At 45.8% G+C, this 19,084-nt stretch overlaps 2 protein-coding genes across 2 annotated transcripts in view; both read left to right on the plus strand.

Annotated features, from left to right (window-relative positions):
- The window catches only part of LOC116952891 (axin-1-like), a 29,247-nt gene extending 14,904 nt beyond the window's left edge, over nucleotides 1-14,343 (plus strand). Inside the window, exons 6-10 of the mRNA XM_076073459.1 lie at nucleotides 1,245-1,370; nucleotides 2,086-2,702; nucleotides 4,096-4,314; nucleotides 5,921-6,082; nucleotides 9,196-14,343. Coding sequence (XP_075929574.1) covers nucleotides 1,245-1,370; nucleotides 2,086-2,702; nucleotides 4,096-4,314; nucleotides 5,921-6,082; nucleotides 9,196-9,322 — 1,251 coding nt within the window. The 3' untranslated portion in view covers nucleotides 9,323-14,343. The remainder of the gene's footprint in view (nucleotides 1-1,244; nucleotides 1,371-2,085; nucleotides 2,703-4,095; nucleotides 4,315-5,920; nucleotides 6,083-9,195) is intronic.
- An 824-nt stretch (nucleotides 14,344-15,167) lies between these two features.
- On the plus strand, nucleotides 15,168-18,653 carry LOC116958575 (myeloid-associated differentiation marker homolog). Its single transcript, XM_032981290.2, has one exon. The coding sequence runs from the start codon at nucleotides 17,025-17,027 to the stop codon at nucleotides 17,898-17,900; it is 876 nt and encodes a 291-aa protein (XP_032837181.1). The 5' UTR covers nucleotides 15,168-17,024; the 3' UTR covers nucleotides 17,901-18,653.
- The last annotated feature ends 431 nt before the right edge of the window (nucleotides 18,654-19,084 follow it).

Genomic DNA, 19,084 nt, shown 5'->3' on the forward strand with positions numbered 1-19,084 from the left:
GTACAAAAATAACTTCACATTAAAATGCACTTGAGAAACCCAGTTTCATCACGAGCAGCACAAACCCCAAATTTAAACTAAGGATCTCAGCAGTATCACCTCACGGCTCTGACACATTATACTTGTAGCATTCCTCATGTCCATGTCCATTACAAGCTTCAAAGGTGGTTAATTTTAATGTTCAACTCCTCACCCAATAATTCCTCTGAAAAGGTTTTAAATCATTGCCTTTGTACATAACACGTCCTCCAACAAAGGTACACCTTCTTACGCGTGAACAAAAGACTCCAGCACATTCCTAAAGTAAAATTGCAATATTCAGTTTTCCCACTTTGAAGTGAGCGAAGAGCCGAGTAAAATGCCAAACGTGGCCGCCTGAACAATGCGACGTTTGCGCCATGACACACGACAGACTTGCCATAGATCCCCCCCCCCCGTCTGAATCTGCACCTTTTAAGTTTGTCTCTGCTTGCCGCTAAAGCGTTTTGCGATCCCAGCCGTGTGTGATAAAGCAGTCCCTAAAGCGGCCTCTACTGTGCAGTCGAGCAGTGTTGTAAACGACAGAGCACCTTTCCAACAGCCTGAGAAGGCCTGCAGAGTTATGGCAGGCACTTTGACGGCCTTTTAAGTGACTATTGCAGGTTAGAGGCCACCCTTTGATCTCTTAACCAGAGACGATCGTAACGGGTCACGGTGTTGCAACATTGGGAGTAGAATGTTTTTGTGCACGACATACACGTGCACTAAACAGTGTGTGCATGCTTGTGTGGGGGTGTGAGGTTTGTGAGTGGCGAGTGGTTGTTCAGTGGTTAGCGCACTGCACTATGAACCTGGCAGACCCAAGTTCGATTCCCACTCGCGATCAATAACAGCGGAGAATATTTGAACTGATCCAGAGCCTCCTCGAGGTCTACTCGGCCTTAAATGTGTACTTGGTGCAGTGTGTAAACATCAGCACTGGGGAGCCAAAGGTGGCCAGGCGTGGTGTTTGCTATCCACTCAGGTGCCGTGGTGGCCTACATAGGTGCTGGCTTAGAGAACTTGCCCCAACAGTCTGTTAAAGGCTACATGGGGGATCGTTGTCTTTGTGGGACAGCTGCTAGAAGGAGTCCACTGCTTCAGGGTATCTCGGGATGTGCTGCATGGGTGGTGTGGTGTGGATATAAAATGGTAATGATGTCATATCTGGGACCCATTATAAACACGAACTGCTGTAACCGAGGTGATGACACCACTTTGCCCAGAGGGCCCGGCAGGTGATGAAGGACGCCGTGATGAACCCGGCGAGGTTTGCCGCGGAGCTGACCGCTCGGCTGGAGCGCCTACAGAGGGATCGGAGGCTCCAGTGGGGCCTGGAGGAGCAGCAGGCAGTGAGTATCCACGTGCCACCCAGCAATCAATGCGACCCAGTGTCTAGCTTCACTCAGCACCAGCCATCGCCAGCCAGCACCACCATCATTCAGTACCACCACCCAGTAGCACCCAGCGTCACCGTTAGCCGCGTAGCATGGCTGGCATGGGCCCCAGTCAGTCCAAGGAATGAAAGTGGGGCCCGCTGTCCATTTTTACCTCTCCAACCCGTGGGCTCGAATGCAGTTGGAACCAGATGCACGCTCTATAGCTGCAGCATTGGTCATTAAATTGCACTCAAATTAACTCCTACTTCTTTTCCACTGCACAGTCGCGTAACAATGTGGCCGCAGCTCAGGAGGTCCAAGTTTGTTTTTCCTTTGCAGATACCCGAGCCGTGCCGCTAATTGTTTTTCGAAGGGCGAAAATAATTAACTCAGCCTCGTGGCCCTGTTTGGCACAGAGAGCCAGATTCGGATATAAAGTGAGGCCAGATTTTCACGTTTTGCTTCAGCCTCAGCTTGGCAAATAGCCAGTGGAACATCACCCGTATGATGACGACCCCACGCTGGCATAACTTGGACATGCTCGTACCACGCACACCCAGTGCTATCAAGTTCAGGTTCCACTCCCATTCACTATGCGCCACCGAGTGCCGTGTGCCTTGCTCGTTGATGATATTAGTGGGTTGAGAATTTTCAGCTTAAGCCCATCACCTGTTCTGTGCTGCTGCAGGAAGGCGAGTGGGCGGATGGAACAGGAAGCCCCATGGACATGGCCCGCCACCCTGTAAGCTCTTCCCAGCCCACGCATTCCTCCCGAGGAACCTCCGCCCATTCCGATGGCAGGGCGACGCTTCCGCAAAACGTTCCGCAAGACGACGACGGCGACGACGAGTGCACCGAGAGCATTCTCGACGGGCACGTGACACGAACGATGGTGTGCCAACTGCCTCACGCCGGCGGTGGCCCTGAGCGGCCCCGGGGGGCTCGTAATAACGTGGCTCAAGCAGGGGCCCCCACAAACCAGACCCTCCCTGAGTCCCCCACTGCACGCTCCCCTCCCCGCATACAGTCGTCTCTTAGCGTCAGCACAGTGCACTCGTTCCACTACAGGCAGGTCTCGCAGCACATGCACCACCACCACCACCACCATCATCACCACCACCACCACCACCAGGGTGGCGGCGGAGGAGGCCACAGCGGGCGGTCCCTGCAGCAGATGGAGATGGAGGCCACGAGGCGAGTGCGGTACAAGGCCGGGGCTGACGCCTGCCGGGTCGCGAGCGATCCTCGCACGGGCATCGACAGCGTGGGCCTGCCGGACGAGCTGGCTGAGCGCCTGCGGTGCAGGTGCGCTAGCTGTGTCACAGCAGCAGTCCCAACAGGCTGGGCCGACGTACGGTCTACGTTTTCGCTTTCTCATGTGCATTTGTCTTCGGAAGTATTTCATTCGCACCACAGAAGCCGACGGGTAGCTGTCAGGGTAAAATACGTTCTTTGCAAATAGCACTTTTTTTTTACTCTAGCTTGGTCATCCCGAATTTTAGGTGACCCTTAGATCTACTTGGCCTGTTTTCAAGAGAGTTGGTCCTTAATGGCGACGTAACTTTATACTGCAGGTTGACTCCAAATTGGATCATCGAGGTGATAGTTTTAGTACCTCCATGTTACAGACAGAAAAACAGATATATCAACCGTGTTTAGAAAGAGATGAGTCTCTTCCATATGGCAATTTATTCAGTAGCTAAATGCCATTGTTGAGGATTGCTAGCCATTAGAGGGCTTCAGGGGAGAGTTTGTGTAGTTTTGCTATTCCTTCATTGAAGGAGCGCAGTCTACAATGGTTCACTCTTTGAAAGCGATTATATTATTTGGGGGAAATGCTAAGTTATTACAGTAGTGCTACCAGTGTCATATGATGAAACGGTGTCTATCCAGAGCTCTAAGATGCTGTGTGTTGCTCCGGTCAAGGCATGGAGATATGAGTGGGTGTATGTGCTGTAGAAATCTGCTCTGCTGCTGTTTCTAATAATTTTGATTACTACTCATTTCACATCTCGAGACAAAGTGTCTCTTTAGAATTCTCACAGAACTGTTGCTTCAACTCGTGATTAGTGTTCGACCCATGGAAAGGAATAGCTCAGAACTACTTCGGAGATCTCTTCAAGCAACCTTTTTTAATCCACACTGGAGGCGTTACAATTTCCCATGTGTCCTGCTATAGTCAGTCTCAAGAGTTGGATTATTTTTTGCCAATTTCAGAGAGGAACCAAATGTATACTTTTTTTGCGTAAAGTCATCAGTTACCAGGCTGAGATCATAAACTCGCTACACTTGAGAACCCAATTTAATCATGGGTGAGTGACTAAAACCTAGATTCAGAGTGTTGGCTCATTGTGTTTGACACTTGCACCAGCCAGTCACCTCAGGATGGTAATTTTGAATGTATAGGTTGTGTCTGGGATTCTGCCACAGTGTTGTAATGGTCAGCACACCGGACTTGCAATCCAGAGGTTGCCGGTTCGATGTAACCACCAAGTGGCATAAATATATGCACCAAGTTAGTCCATTGGCAAGCACACAGAGAGAGAGAGAGAAGGGTGGAGTTTGAGTCTCTCCCACCTCTTCTAAGACTGAATTTACCTCTTAAAATGGGCTCTCTAGAGCATTCTCTCGTGGAGGCTCTTCCACCAGCAGTGGAATGGGAAAGTCATTGTTGGGCTGCACCCTTTAAACTTTGCAGAGACGCGCCGCAGGGCTGGTTCCCCAGGACGCCCCTGGAGAACACGTCTCGCGAGGACGAGGAAAGCGGCGGGGCCTTCACAGAGACGACGGCGGCGGCAGCGGCGGCAGCGGCATCCTGCCTGCCCCCCCTGGAGTCCGACCTGGATGGCGCACATGTTTGGCTCCCACAGCTCGGCGGAAAGAGGGAATCTGGCGGGAACCCCAAAGCCTCACACGCGTGAGTAGGATGTAGTGCTCGAAGAGCCACGTGCCCGTTGAAACCGAGAGCTGCTGTTATTCTAAATGATGTGGGTCCGTCTGTATGGCAAAAACAACATAATTTTCAGATAAAACGAGTGACCATACTTCACCGCGCTGGCCAGTGTGGGTTGGTGAGGGACCGGTTCAGATTCGACTCGCCACCAATGTTAGCCTTGTCCGAGAATCGATCTCAGTTCACGCGGGGTTCGTAGCGCTGTGCGACATGGGTCCCATTAGTCATGTAAAGATTCATCCATTCATGTGAATTTTTATGCCCGGATTACATGCAATGGAATTGTATACAGGAGAATTATACAAAATTCGTAAGTCATACAGTTACCTCTCGTGACCCATGTAGCCACTGGAGGTGCTACGTTTCCGATAATAAAACAAAAAAAACCCAGCACAGAACTCCTTGTTGTCCGCGGTAATTTTGGTGTCCCATTTCATGGATCCTATTATCTGTGGAATCATCTGCCGATTATAGGATCCATGAACTTTAGAACTGTTTTTTGTGTTCATTTTGTTTGTGCTTCCCCCGCCCCTCCAATTGGCACGGTTGGCTACATACGTTGCGAAAGAAGTTCAACATAATACAATAACCCTGATTGAACAGGATATACATGGATTGAACAGGATGGTTTTTTTTTTGCTACACAGCTCCTCTTATCCACGAAAAAAAAAATCACAGATAATATAGGATGCTGTTCCGCAAAGACTTGTGTGAAAAATGTTAAAATAATCGCGAATAATGGGAGGAACAGGGCTGTGAATAATAGGTTGTTCGTCAGACCCGGAAGCTGCTGCGACTATTAGGACGCCGGATGGAGGGGTGTTCTGTGTTGAATATCAGTGTGGCCCCGAATTATGACAATCGAATCTTTGAAGCTCTGTCGTCCCGACAGGTCTGTTCCTTTCACCTGAAGAAGGCCACTTGTGTTGTGGTCGAAACGCCGTGAGAATTTTATTGTGTTATTTTATTTTATTAATTTATTATTTGATTCTCATTCTACGTGATTTTTACTGAAAGAACCAAAGATGATGAATCCTTGCAGTCACGAAAGCTTTAAATCGAAAAATGAAATCGAATCTACCTACACTAAACTAAACTTTTTAGTTCACCGGATAAGGCCCACTGAGCTATATAGCTAATTTCAAAAGCAACCACAAATTATATCTCAACGAAGTGGCTGATCATGTGGAAATTTATAGTATCCCAAATACTTTTGATTTAAAGCTTTCGTGACCACAGGGATTCATATTCTTGGTTCTTTCGGTAAAGTCACGTAAAAGGGAAACAATAAAATGATGTTTTATATTTTTATTATTTTATTGTTTCCCTTTTACGTGACTTTACCGAAAGAAACAAGAATATGAATATCCATGCAAACTCCAGATATAAAGGGTTAAGGGTCAGGATCGAACCCACGACCTCTTGCATACCAGGCGAAGGAGTTCACATCTCGCCACCGTGGGTGGGAGGTGAATCATTGCATGCCTAGTGCCCGTGGCTTACTGCTCCTCCTGTTTTCGAAATCGCTCTGAAAGGCCCGATGGCACTGTGTCGTTTGCGATCGTTTCAGGTGCAAAGCAAAAAGGCCGCTGTCCAGCCGGTTGCCTTCACAGGGCACCGCGGTGGCTTACTATTTCTGCGGCGAGCCCATCCCGTATCGTACAACGGTGACGGAGAGAGCTCTAACGCTGGCCCACTTCAAGGAGATGCTCGGCAAAAAGGGCACCTACAGGTACCGTCCACGCAGACGCATCCGCAATTAAACGAGAGATGAGTGTTTGATGAACTCGCAAACTTAAACGGTTCAGGGGGAAGGTGTTTGTGTCTGACGTTTGATAACATTTCACAGGTTAATTCAACGTAACAACAAAAGGAAAATTTTGATTTAAAGCTTTCGTGACTGCAGGGATTCATATTCTTGGTTCTTTCGGCAAAGTCACGTAGAAGGGAAACAATAAAATAATAAAAATATAAAACAATAAAAGTCTCACTACGTTTCGACTGCAACACAAGCAATCATCATCAGGTGTGAAAACCACAACAAGAAAATTTGAAAAATGTGGCGATTAATTTTTAACGTTTGCACCACGGAGAGCGATTTGACAGTTTGTTCAGATGGTCGAGTCCATCTATGTTCGGAAAAGAGGAGAGGGAAGACGAAAAATAATGGATGCGGTCTGAAAGCCACCTTAAGCGTGATCAATTAATTAAGACCCGAAATGGTTTATCAAATCCTTCCAATGATTGCTAAGCCAGAATCCATCTTCTCGGTTGAAATTGTCTCTGTGTTTGTATATGTGGATAGCCTCATGAACGAATCTCTCATGGTAGCCAGATGGCTTGCAAAGAACCTCTGTCTTGGAGAAGTCAATGTCATGTGAACCTACTGAATTATAACAGTGATCTGCCACGGCCGAGGTGTTGGTCCTACCGTGTTTCAGGTCTGCTTTGTGTTCACGAATGAGGGTCCGAAACATGTCGTTTGGTTTCTCCAATGTAACTACTACCACAGAGGCAACTTAGTTTGTAAACGCCAGGGTACTGTATGTCCGGAATCACATATTTTACAGATGGAACCAGATCACGGATTTTATTAAATGTGTTGAATCGGACCTGGATCTTGTGTTTATTCAAGATTTTTGAGATCTTTTTTGTGATCCCCGCAATGTAGGGTAAAGTGATGGTTTTGAAAGGCTCCTCAAGAGGGTCCTTCTTCATGGTTGGAGTGATAGCTTTGCGGATTGTGTAGTCGGAATAACCATTAGCCTTAAGAGCTTGGTGTACGTGCTTGAGTTCACTGGCTATGTGTTCCTGGTCAGATATGCATTGGGCTCTATGGTGCAGAGTCTTGATGAGGGAATTCTTCTGGGATGGATGGTGGTGGTGCATATCCGACTAGGAACACATAGCCAGTGAACTCAAGCACGTACACCAAGCTCGTAAGGCTAATGGTTATTCCGACTACACAATCCGCAAAGCTATCACTCCAACCATGAAGAAGGACCCTCTTGAGGAGCCTTTCAAAACCATCACTTTACCCTACATTGCGGGGATCACAAAAAAGATCTCCAAAATCTTGAATAAACACAAGATCCAGGTCCGATTCAACACATTACATAAAATCCGTGATCTGGTTCCGTCTGTAAAAGATGTGATTCTGGACATACAGTACCCTGGCATCTACAAACTAAGTTGCCTCTGTGGTAGTAGTTACATTGGAGAAACCAAATGACATGTTTCGGACCCTCATTCGTGAACACAAAGCAGACCTGAAACACGGTAGGACCAACACCTCGGCCGTGGCAGATCACTGTTATAATTCAGTAGGTTCACATGACATTGACTTCTCCAAGACAGAGGTTCTTTGCAAGCCATCTGGCTACCATGAGAGATTCGTTCATGAGGCTATCCACATATACAAACACAGAGACAATTTCAACCGAGAAGATGGATTCTGGCTTAGCAATCATTGGAAGGATTTGATAAATCATTTCGGGTCTTAATTTATTGATCACGCTTAAGGTGGCTTTCAGACCGCATCCATTATTTTTCGTCTCCCCCCTCCTCTTTTCCTAACATAGATGGACTCGTCCATCTGAACAAACTTTCAAATCTCTCTCCGTGGTGCTAACGTTAAAAAAACGCCACTTTTTTCAAATTTTCTTATTGTGGTTTTCACACCTGATGATGATTGCTTGTGTTGAAGTCGAAACGTCGTGAGAATTTTATTGTTTTATATTTTTATTATTTTATTGTTTCCCTTCTACGTGACTTTACCGAAAGAACCAAGAATAACAAAAGGAAAGTCTGCCTCTGCGTAGGTTTCGAAGCTGTGGTGTGCAGCTCTCCCCATGTGTTTGCGGCCTGTACTGCAGGTTGTTCGGTACGATGTCCAACGTTTCGCTTTGGAAAAGGGACTGCAGGGCATAGTGGAAAATGATAAAGGTGTGAATAAAAGCAACCCAGGGAGAGAAAAGAGACTTTGTGATTGGTCCTGTACTTGAAAAAGGAAATGGTCTCAGCAGCGCAGGTGGCCGGAGGTAGGAAATTCCAGAAAACAAGGAGAGCAGTGAAGGAGCAACCGGACACTGAACGGAGGTTGTCCGGTGGGTATAACAGAAGGCTTTGGTAGTTAAAATAAAAGTAAACTGTATAGCCCACTGAGCTATAAAGCTCTTTTTCAGAAGTGACCTGGCCACACATGATTGCCCAATGAAGTGGCTTATCGCGTGGAAATTTATAGTCGCTGCCAAATACTCCTCATGCGTGTGGATTCTAAATGTGGAGGGAAAACCCGGAGGACCCTGAGAAAAATCCACGCGACCATGGGGAGAGAGAGAGAGAACGTGCAAACTCCAAATATAGAGGCAACAGGGTTGTGATCGAACCCACGACCTGTATACTATTCGAGATGTTAACATCTTGCCACCGAGGCGCCTCAGTGGAGAGCACATGAAGGGAGAGTAGAGCAGGGTGAGAGGCAAAATGTCCAAGATGGTGAAGGTTACCTTGTATTTGATGTGGGGCATGATTGGTAGCCATTTGAGGGATCCAAATACTCGGCCAATGTGTTTTATGATTCACGGTGAACCTGTCCTCTGCTGATATTCCTTGTGTTGTTCTCATCAAGGTTAATCTCCAATAGATACAAAAATTCCTGGTACAAGAAATGTAAATTCTCCGTAATTAATTGTTTGGCCTAGGTTATAGTAATGATCGGATAAGTGTTAAGTTAACAAATCTCAAATCTGCTGAGCAGCAGTTTGAATGCTGAAACTAATCCCGGAGGCAGTGCCGAATGAACAGGTTGCTGTTGGTTCAAGTGCCCTCTTGTGTTGCGTGCAGGTATTATTTCAGGAGAGCCAGCGGCGAGTTCGACTGTGGGCTTGTGTTCGAGGAAGTAAGAGACGACAACGCCGTTTTGCCAAATTACGAAGGCAAAGTCATTGGGAAAGTTGAGAGGGTAGAGTGACAGCAGCCAAAATAAAACGTCTGGTTTTATTTGGAGAGCTGTGCCCACGTGTGTGTGTGTGTGCATTACAAAACCAAGCAGCCCGAATTCAATTCCTGCTCACGGCCACAAACACCAGTAACGATTATCTGAACCAGTCATGGGCCTCCCCTAGGTCGACTCGGCCTCAAATGAGTACCTGGTGTGGTGCGTAAACATTACCACTAGGGAGACAAAGGCGGCAAGGCGTGATGTTGGCCACCCACCCCTTCGTGCGCTGTGTCGGCCTTCATAGGTGCTCACTAACAGCACTTTCCCCAACAGTATGTGCAGGCTATATGGGGGATCTTTATATTTTGTTTGCCATCCGTATAGTCAAATGAGCAATTCACGGTTTTATCTCCATCGATGTCCCTGAGGCAGTGGCGTAAATTCCTCATTCCTATGGCAGGGACCAGTATAACCACTGTCGACTTCCGTCAAAGTTGTACTCGTTTGATTGACCACGTCGACATTATGTTTAAAATATTTTGTTTTTATACACGTAGAATTGTGTTGTTTGTGTAATTTAATTTATTGTGGTTGACATATGCACATGGTCACATCCTGGGAGTGTTTTTTTGGACAGATCTAGCATGTGGGTGTGCGGTGGGTGGCACTGCTCTTTTATAATCTGGGGGGGGAAACTGTGGGGCATGAAAGGAGTTGGGGGGGGGGGGGGCAGCGATTGGGGGTGGGGATGTTCTGTGTGGAGCAGCTGCAGCTGTCGAGATAGAACGTGCTGCAGCCTCGTTGAGGGACGGACATAGCTTCATAATTCCGCCTCTGTTTACAATGCAATGTCCTCGACCCACCCCCTCGGCTACAGCGTCTGTCCGCCGAGCGGTGCCATATTTCGCATGCGCAGTCTTTCGCGCGTTACATTGTACGTGTGCTACGCGGTGAAATGTAATACGAAGCACATTCAATTGGGATCTTGGCTTTGGTGGCCGTAAAGTCTGCAAACTCTTTTGACTGGGCCTCGTACACACGTAGATGCACCGTCGGGGGTGGAGTAAGTGGCACAGCGGTCAGCCGCGCGCTGCGCTGTCGACCCGGCGGCGGACCCGCGTGCGATTTCCAATCGCGACCATCATCAGGGGGAGAGTGATATCTTGAACCGGTCCTGGGCGTCCCTCTTCACCAGTCCACTCCAGCCAGCGTGCTGCAGCGCGTGGTCCAATGATCCCCAAGACCGACATGGCATGGTGAGGCCGTCACATAGCAGTGGTCTGGCAGAGGCGCTGTAAAAAAAAGTATGCTGTGTATACTGTACCTGTGCATATATACAAACGCCGTGCAACGTACACTATTGGGGGCAAACGTCAGCTGTTTGAAAACAGGTTATCAAAAGAGCACGTGATTTGTTTATTTATTTTGTATATATCGACCCCTTGCGGTTAATATTTTCGACGTTTTACATAAATATACCCATTTAATCCCAGTAACCAATTATATACTCTTTAATAGGTGATTAGGTGGGAAGATTTGATTTAAATCCATTTTTGTTTTACAATCCATCTTATTTGTGTTCTAGTTGTATGTGTTTCTATTTAACGGTCTAGGCAAGGAAGTCCATGCAAGGAAGTCCATGCAAGGATCAATGAGTTATCAGAGATATTTTTTTCTTGTTTTAAGGCGTGCCATCTCCCTTCGAATTCAACTTTTCATTGAACGAGAGTCGGGGCGGCGTTAGTCCTCACACTGTTGGTTGGGTCGGTGGCCACACGTGAAGCAATTCCGCACAGTGAGACATTTATTTTAGTGCAAGACACGCGGGATGGATTGATAACGGACCACCCCCCCCCCCCCCCCCCATTGCAAATCAGTGTGTTGAGCCTTTTTTTACCGCGTTGCACAGCTTAGCGCGAGCCGAGCGCCTGCCTTATCTTATTTTTACCTGTCGGGTCCAATCGCATCTCGACTCAAATGAACTTGGTGGGGCAGTGCTCAACTTTGGTGTTGGCCCCGAGACGGTGGTTCAAATTCCACATTCCTTCAATGACTACTGTTACTGCATAGGTTTTTATGGTTTGTGCTGTGTGGCTCTGCGACGTGTTTTCGGGGTCATACCGCATGTTCGGAACGACGTCCGACGTTTCGCTCCACGTGCTGAGAGCTTCTTCAGGAAGCGTTACTGAGCAGCCTACGATCTCTCAAACGTCGGATATATTATGCCAAACGCGCGTACAACCTGAAAATCAATCTGAGAACCATGACGAATGTTGACGCTGTACAAATTGGCACATGTTATCCATTCTGAGAATTGAGCTCGCCACCCTTTTTATTGTGTCGAGCACTCTGCCGAGGGTGAGTTCCATGATTTTGGACGTAACATTGCAGACACTTTAAAGACGTGGGTAATGATAATAAGATTTGTTTTTTTGAATTCATATGACGTTGCATAAATGCTTCGGCAACTCAAAGCGCCTTGTATCTCATCTCAAACATTCTAATTGCGCCCCCAGTGGCAGCTGCCCTTGTGGCGGCAAAAGGAGACCCTGCGTCTACGTGCACAAGGGGACCCTGCGTCTACGTGCGCAAGCGGGCCTCAGTCTGCCAGTAGGGGGCGAAGATTACGATGTGTACAGTGAGGGAAAAAAGTATTTGATCCCCTGCTGATTTTGTACGTTTGACCACTGACAAAGAAATGATCAATCTATAATTTTAATGGTAGGTTTATTTGAACAGTGAGAGACAGAATAACAACAAAAATCCAGAAAAACGCATGTCAAAAATGTTATAAATTGATTGCATTTTAATGAGGGAAATAAGTATTTGACCCCTCTGCAAAACATGACTTAATACTTGGTGGCAAAACCCTTGTTGGCAATCACAGAGGTCAGACGTTTCTTGTAGTTGGCCACCAGGTTTTCACACATCTCAGGAGGGATTTTGTCCCACTCCTCTTTGCAGATCTTCTCCAAGTCATTAAGGTTTCGAGGCTGACGTTTGGCAACTTGAACCTTCAGCTCCCTCCACAGATTTTCTATGGGATTAAGGTCTGGAGACTGGCTAGGCCACTCCAGGACCTTCATGTGCGTCTTCTTGAGCCACTCCTTTGTTGCCTTGGCCGTGTATTTTGGGTCATTGTCATGCTGGAATACCCATACACGACCCATTTTCAATGCCCTGGCTGAGGGAAGGAGGTTCTCACCCAAGATTTGACGGTACATGGCCCCGTCCATCGTCCCTTTGATGCGGTGAAGTTGTCCTGTCCCCTTAGCAGAAAAACACCCTCAAAGCATAATGTTTCCACCTCCATGTTTGACGGTGGGGATGGTGTTCTTGGGGTCATAGGCAGCATTCCTCCTCCAAACACGGCGAGTTGACTTGATGCCAAAGAGCTCCATTTTGGTCTCATCTGACCACAACACTTTCACCCAGTTGTCCTCTGAACCATTCAGATGTCCATTGGCAAACTTCAGACGGGCATGCTTTCTTGAGCAGGGGGACCTTGCGGGCGCTGCAGGATTTCAGTCCTTCACGGCGTAGTGTGTTACCAATTGTTTTCTTGGTGACTATGGTCCCAGCTGCCTTGAGATCATTGACAAGATCCTCCCGTGTAGTTCTGGGCTGATTCCTCACCGTTCTCATGATCATTGCAACTCCACGAGGTGAGATATTGCATGGAGCCCCAGGCCGAGGGAGATTGACAGTTCTTTTGTGTTTCTTCCATTTGCGAATAATCGCACCAATTGTTGTCACCTTCTCACCAAGCTGCTTGGCAATGGTCTTGTAGCCCATTCCAGCCTTGTAGCCCATTCCAGCCTTGTGTAGGTCTACAATCTTGTCCCTGACATCCTTGGAGAGCTCTTTGGTCTTGGCCATGGTGGAGAGTTTGGAATACAGGTAACAAGCTGAGATTAGGAGCACTCCCTTTAAGAGTGTACTCCTAATCTCAGCTCGTTACCTGTATAAAAGAGACCTGGGAGCCATAAATCTTTCTGATTGAGAGGGGGTCAAATACTAATTTCCCACATTAAAATGCAAATCAATTTATAACATTTTTGACATGCGTTTTTATGGATTTTTTTGTTGTTATTCTGTCACTCACTGTTCAAATAAACCTACCATTAAAATGATAGTAGACTGATCATTTATTTGTCAGTGGGCAAACGCACAAAAGCAGCAAGGGATCAAATACTTTTTTCCCTCACTGTAATCCCGATTCAGTCATTTGCAGGTAATTATTTGCAGGTAATCACAAAGGGGCGTTTTATTTAAATTTAACCAATTTTGTTTTGTAATCTCCCCCTTAATAGTAAGGGAGAAATTCTCGTAACGGACGTGTACTGTTATATAACCTGCCTGTTAGCTTCCCCGCTGAGATGGTTAATTCCATTTTGCATACGTGTAGAGCCATCGACTTGTTCCATAAATAAAAACCATGTTTTCTTAAACTAGATAATTACCGTCAAAATGACAGACACCCAGTGTGTGTTAGTTCTGAGGGTGATAGGGTGATATTAAAATGTTGACCGAGGAAGTTACCCAATACAGTAATAAAACAAACTGTTCATGCCCAAACATCTCCTGTCACTGTTACACCTGCTCTCGTCAAATGTGAAAACGTCGGCAATAATTACCTCTCGGTGTCTGATGTTCACATATTGCACATGTATTATTATCCTTACCCGGAGATTAATGAGGTATTATTGATGCGTGATAAGTTGAGTGTCTTCTGTGGTTTGAGATGCTGTACCGTGAGTGTTGTTCCACTTACACCCTTTTAAGAGTTAATGTTTTCTCAGGGTTATACACTGGTTGGCATTGCTGCAGAGAATTAATATTTGTGGGGAGCATTATTTTCCAACGGTGATAATTGGTGCACGTTGATTGAATGAATTCTTTATATTTGCAGCACTTACAATCTTAATATTTGTAAATAATACAGCGTTTCTTCTATTTCATGTAGATATTGTAATTACAGTATTTCATGTCACTATACCAATGTACTGTTCGTGTTTATGAGCACTTTTAAATAAAGGTTTATTTCATAATCGTGTAGTATTGAAATTTTTCGGGTTGTCTTTTTCTCAAGTTTATTCCAGCTGTGCCACTTTTGCAAATGTATGGACATCTCACCTCCAACTGTGGTGCCACTGGCGATGTTAACCGTACTACATATTCTTAGTTCTTTCGGTAAAGTCACGTTGAAGGGAAACAACAAAATAATAAAAAATATATAAAACAGAATATGAATTACTGCAGTCACGAAAGCTTTAAATCAAAATTTGACCTACTACATTTAACCACCACGACTACAACAGTAACGACCACATTTACGTGTGTTTACTCAGGAAAACGTTGTCTGTGGCGATGGAGTGTGCCTAGCCAGTAATCATGCACGTGGATGGAATCGTTGGGGCAACATTAGTCCCAACGACCCAAGTTAACTGGACATGGGTGTGTTGTGTTTATTGGAAATGTTGGGGGTTGTGGTGGGGGGGAGTTGAAAAAAATGTTTGAAAATGGATGATGGCAGGTGGGTCGAGACTAACAACAGAGTGGGAGCCAAATCAGAGATCACACCCGAGAGGACGTCCGCCGTGAATATGGAACTCCGATTGGCGCGGTTCGCTACGTACTGTGCGAAAGAAGTTCAACGCACGTACATGGCACGGAGCGATGAAATCGGCTCATGTGCCGGTGCTGGGTGTATTGATTGCCTCGTAGGACCACGAGGCATGGTGTGATGGGTTGGGAAGGCATTCATCCAGCAGTGGATTGCCCATGGCTGATGATGGTAAGGGGCCGTCTATAAACGACGTCACGCACCTGGGGGGGGGGGGGGGGGTTGAGAAATGTGGCGTCACATAAAAATGCGCAACTTTAAATATAAACAACACGTTCTACTTAATTAAATAGAATTGTTATAAACAATTTTGATACATTTTCATTATTAACTATTTGATTATTTAAATTTACTAAGGTCACCTTTTATTCCATGGAGGAGCATTTTGCTTCTCCATCGGAGAATGGAGAAACTTAAATTTAGTTATTAAACATTTTGATTTTGATTCTACCAGGGCTTTTCATTCTGTGGAATGAATGTGATTGTTATAATTGTAGTCTCCATTTTGCTTCATTCTACTACAACGTTTCAAGTATTTTTTTATAGTTATAATTATTTTAATATATGATAATTATAAGAGAATTTCAATATCATATTCCGAACATCTGCAGTTTTAGTTAGACGATTAATATTTTCAAGTGAATTTTATGCAAAATTTCAGCTTTCCAACGCCTCCCTTTTTAATACATGTTTTCGCCTACAACATCAGTGCAGGGCCACATTAAATACGCACTACAATGACAATAGTTTAAAGCGATTTGAAGCATTTTTTTTTAATGGAAATATGTTTTGGGGGGGTGGGTGCAGACCTTTGTGACGTCATTTATGGACGGCCCATAAATGACACTGGGTGTGGCTGGGAAGGAGGTGAATGATTCGGTTAGTGGGCTGGAAAGGTTACATTTTGTGGAGGGGAGGACATTCTGGCTTTCAGGAGTGAATTAATGAATAGGTGGGTTGAGTGAACGTAATAAAATCGCATTAAACCATTGTAATTGTAGTGCGTATTTAATGTGGCGCTGCACTCTGATGTTGTAGGAGAAAACATTTATTAAAAAGTACAATATATTTAATTACGTAGAACGTGTTTATATTTAAAGTTGCACATTTTGATGTGACGTCACATTTCTCAAACACCCCCCCCCCCAGGTACGTGACGTCATTTATGGACGGCCCCAAGGCTGCAGTAAAGGTCAATAACCACTGCTGTAAAGGATGATATCCGGCGAGTTTGCATTGCAAGATGTTCTCTACATTGGACTGTTCCATGAAGGCAGCAAGCTTTAATGGTGCAGAGCAACGCACCATTTCAAGCTCGGTCAATCTCCGCGCAACACGGAGCCAAACATATCCCAACTGAGCATGTGGGACCGAGGGAGCTGAGGGGGCCCGGGGGTGGAGACTCACGGTTGCTGCTGCCGTACCGCGCCACCACCAATTGAGAGGAAGAGGGTGGGCAGGTGACAGGGTGGCAGGCCTGGATCGGCCACTGAACGGCACGGAGGAGGGTCCGTCCGTCTGTCCCTAGTTTGCGAACGGTGAAGTTATTTTCTAGCATTCCGAAAAAGCCACATCTACGCGCCTGCTACATACAGTTGAGAAGCACTGGTTTAGATAACACCGTCTGGTGGCCTAATGCGGTGGTTCCCAACGTTCCTGGACCCGCGCGACCACTGTCAACCCTCAAAATACTTTCACGGACCAATGTATGGTGTTTGGTGAAAGTAATAATCTGCAACAGTTCCACTGACCACTTACCAGGCAGGGTTTTACTGACCCACAAGTGTTCCACGGATCACAGGCTTGGGGGAACCTGCATCTGCCAAATCAACGTTTGTCAAACAATGAATGCTAACTTACCACCGAGACGAAAATAACACGTTGCTTATATTGCAGCGCACACGGTGCAAGGTCCACCACTGATTGCTTGTCTACCAATCCCGCTGTCACACGTTATCAGTGCATAGCAATATACCGCATTCAAGGCACACAAAACCCCATTTCTCCACCTCCCATATTTAATCACGCAAACGTCAACGACGCCTGAAACGAAGCGGAGCACCTGTTACCTCATCTCGTGGCGTTGGAAATTATTTACGTTCAAAAATGTCGCAAGTAGCCTTGTGGGTGCTGAGGATTCTGGAGATGGCTGGAACGTGCACAGCCTTCAGCCTGCTGGTCCACAAGGGCGGCTGGGGCGAGCACAACTACGGACACTTCTGCATGGCCGTGTGGTGCATCTGCTTCATCCTGAGCACGATCGTGATGATCGTCGAGATATCGAGACTCTACAAGAAACTGCCCTTCTCCTGGAGCGACCTCACCATCACCATCTCGACGTGCTGCTGCATAATGCTACTCCTCGTCTCCATCTTGTACCCGGTGTTCTCCCTCAATGGAACTCAAGTCACCGGCGAAGTCAAGGGTTTCAGGATCGGGACCACGGTGGCCTCCTGCCTGACGACCCTTGTGTACGCCGCGGAGGTGGGAGTCGCACGTCACACTGCCGACGAGATGAACGGCTTCATGTCCACCATCCCGGGCATCCTCAAGATCGTGGAAGCCTTCATTGCTATCCTCATCTTCTTGGTGGTCGATGATAAAGACGTGTACAACACGACGCCCGCAAAGGAGTGGTCCATGGCTGTCTACTGCCTCTGCTTCATCGGGTCTTTTTTGGCAATAGTTGTGGCCATAGTCAAATGGCCAATTCACAGATTTGACCCTCCCGTGGACAAAATCATGTTGGGATTTGCGGCATTTGCTGTCGTCGCATATGCTTCTGCTGTCTTCCTCTGGCCCATTTATTCTTTCGATGGTGCCTTTCAAATCGCTCAGAACTCAAGACCAACCAATTGCCCGACTGAGTGGGGTGAATGTGAATATGACGACAATGTATCAGTGACTGTAGCTACTTGTTTCAATTTCATTGTTTATTTAATAGATCTTATCTTGATAACCAAAAAGGTACTTAAGCGATAACCTAATTATCGCATACATTTTCGAACTGGAATTATATACCAAGTTTTTCCCTCTGCATATATGTACAGGACCTTGATTGCGTGAAATTAGCATGCTCATATTTGGATGAAATGTTTGTACAATAATATAAAATGATTGAATTTTGATTTAAAGCTTTCGTGACTGCAGCAATTCATATTCTTAGCTCTTTCGGTAAAGTCACGTTGAAGGGAAACAATAAAATAATAAAATATATATAAAACAATAAAAATTCTCACGACGTTATTGTTTCCCTTCAACGTGACTTTACCGAAAGAGCTAAGAATATAAAATGCTTGGTTAAGTGTATGTATGTGCGGTCCCTGCTTGCTACATACATTGTGGTTTTAAATACGGAAGTATCTCGTAAAATTATAGTTTTGATAAGAACTTATTACAATGTGGACATTGCAATGTGTTTATTTTATAGGCGAAATGATGCCTCCTCCGACGTGTTCAGGCAGACGCATTAATCACGTATCGTCCTGGTGTTGGCGTGCGATAATTATTTGCATGTTTTGCTTAGTACAGTTGGTCTTCTAAATACTGGGCTAATGTAGGGGTGAGATTCCCCCGTATACAGTATTGTATTTTTTTATTCTTAACAAAACCCCATTATTTCTATGAATACCAGCTTGCAATGCTATTTATGTTTTAAACATAACAAGGAATAAATATACATATGCATCTTTGGTTCTTTCGGTAAAGTCACGTAGAATGAGAATAAAATAATAAATTGATAAAATAAAATAACACAATAATATTCTCACGACGTTTCGGCCACAACACAAGCGGCCTTCATCAGGTGAAGGGACGAGACTGTCTGGAGGACAGCGCTGGAGTGAAAAAGCCACGCTCAGATCGCGACCTTTAAGCTGTGTGAGAAGAAGCAAAGCGCCTTAACAAAGCAATTCGCATTGAATTTAGCATTGAAATGGCTGAGTGATTAGCTTGTGACTGATCACAGAAATGGCTATGTTAAAGTTAAAGCATACACATCCGCAGAGGAACCCCTTGACAAAGGAATTAGCATAGAATTTAGCATTGAAATAGCTAAGTTAAAGCCATTTCAATGCTAAATTCAATGCTAATTTCTTTGTCAAGGCGCTTTGTTTCTTCTCACACAGCTTAAAGGTCGTGATCTGAGCGTGTCTTTTTCACTCCAG

The sequence above is a fragment of the Petromyzon marinus genome, chromosome 3, assembly GCF_048934315.1.
Source record: "Petromyzon marinus isolate PM22_M1 ecotype Great Lakes invasive population chromosome 3, UKy_Petmar_22M1.pri1.0, whole genome shotgun sequence".
NCBI classification, from domain to species: Eukaryota; Metazoa; Chordata; class Hyperoartia; order Petromyzontiformes; family Petromyzontidae; genus Petromyzon; species Petromyzon marinus.

Coding starts and splice junctions, on each gene's coding strand:
- LOC116958575 (XM_032981290.2), top strand. CDS start 17,025: ATGTCGCAAGTAGCCTTGTGGGTGCTGAGGATTCTGGAGATGGCTGGA.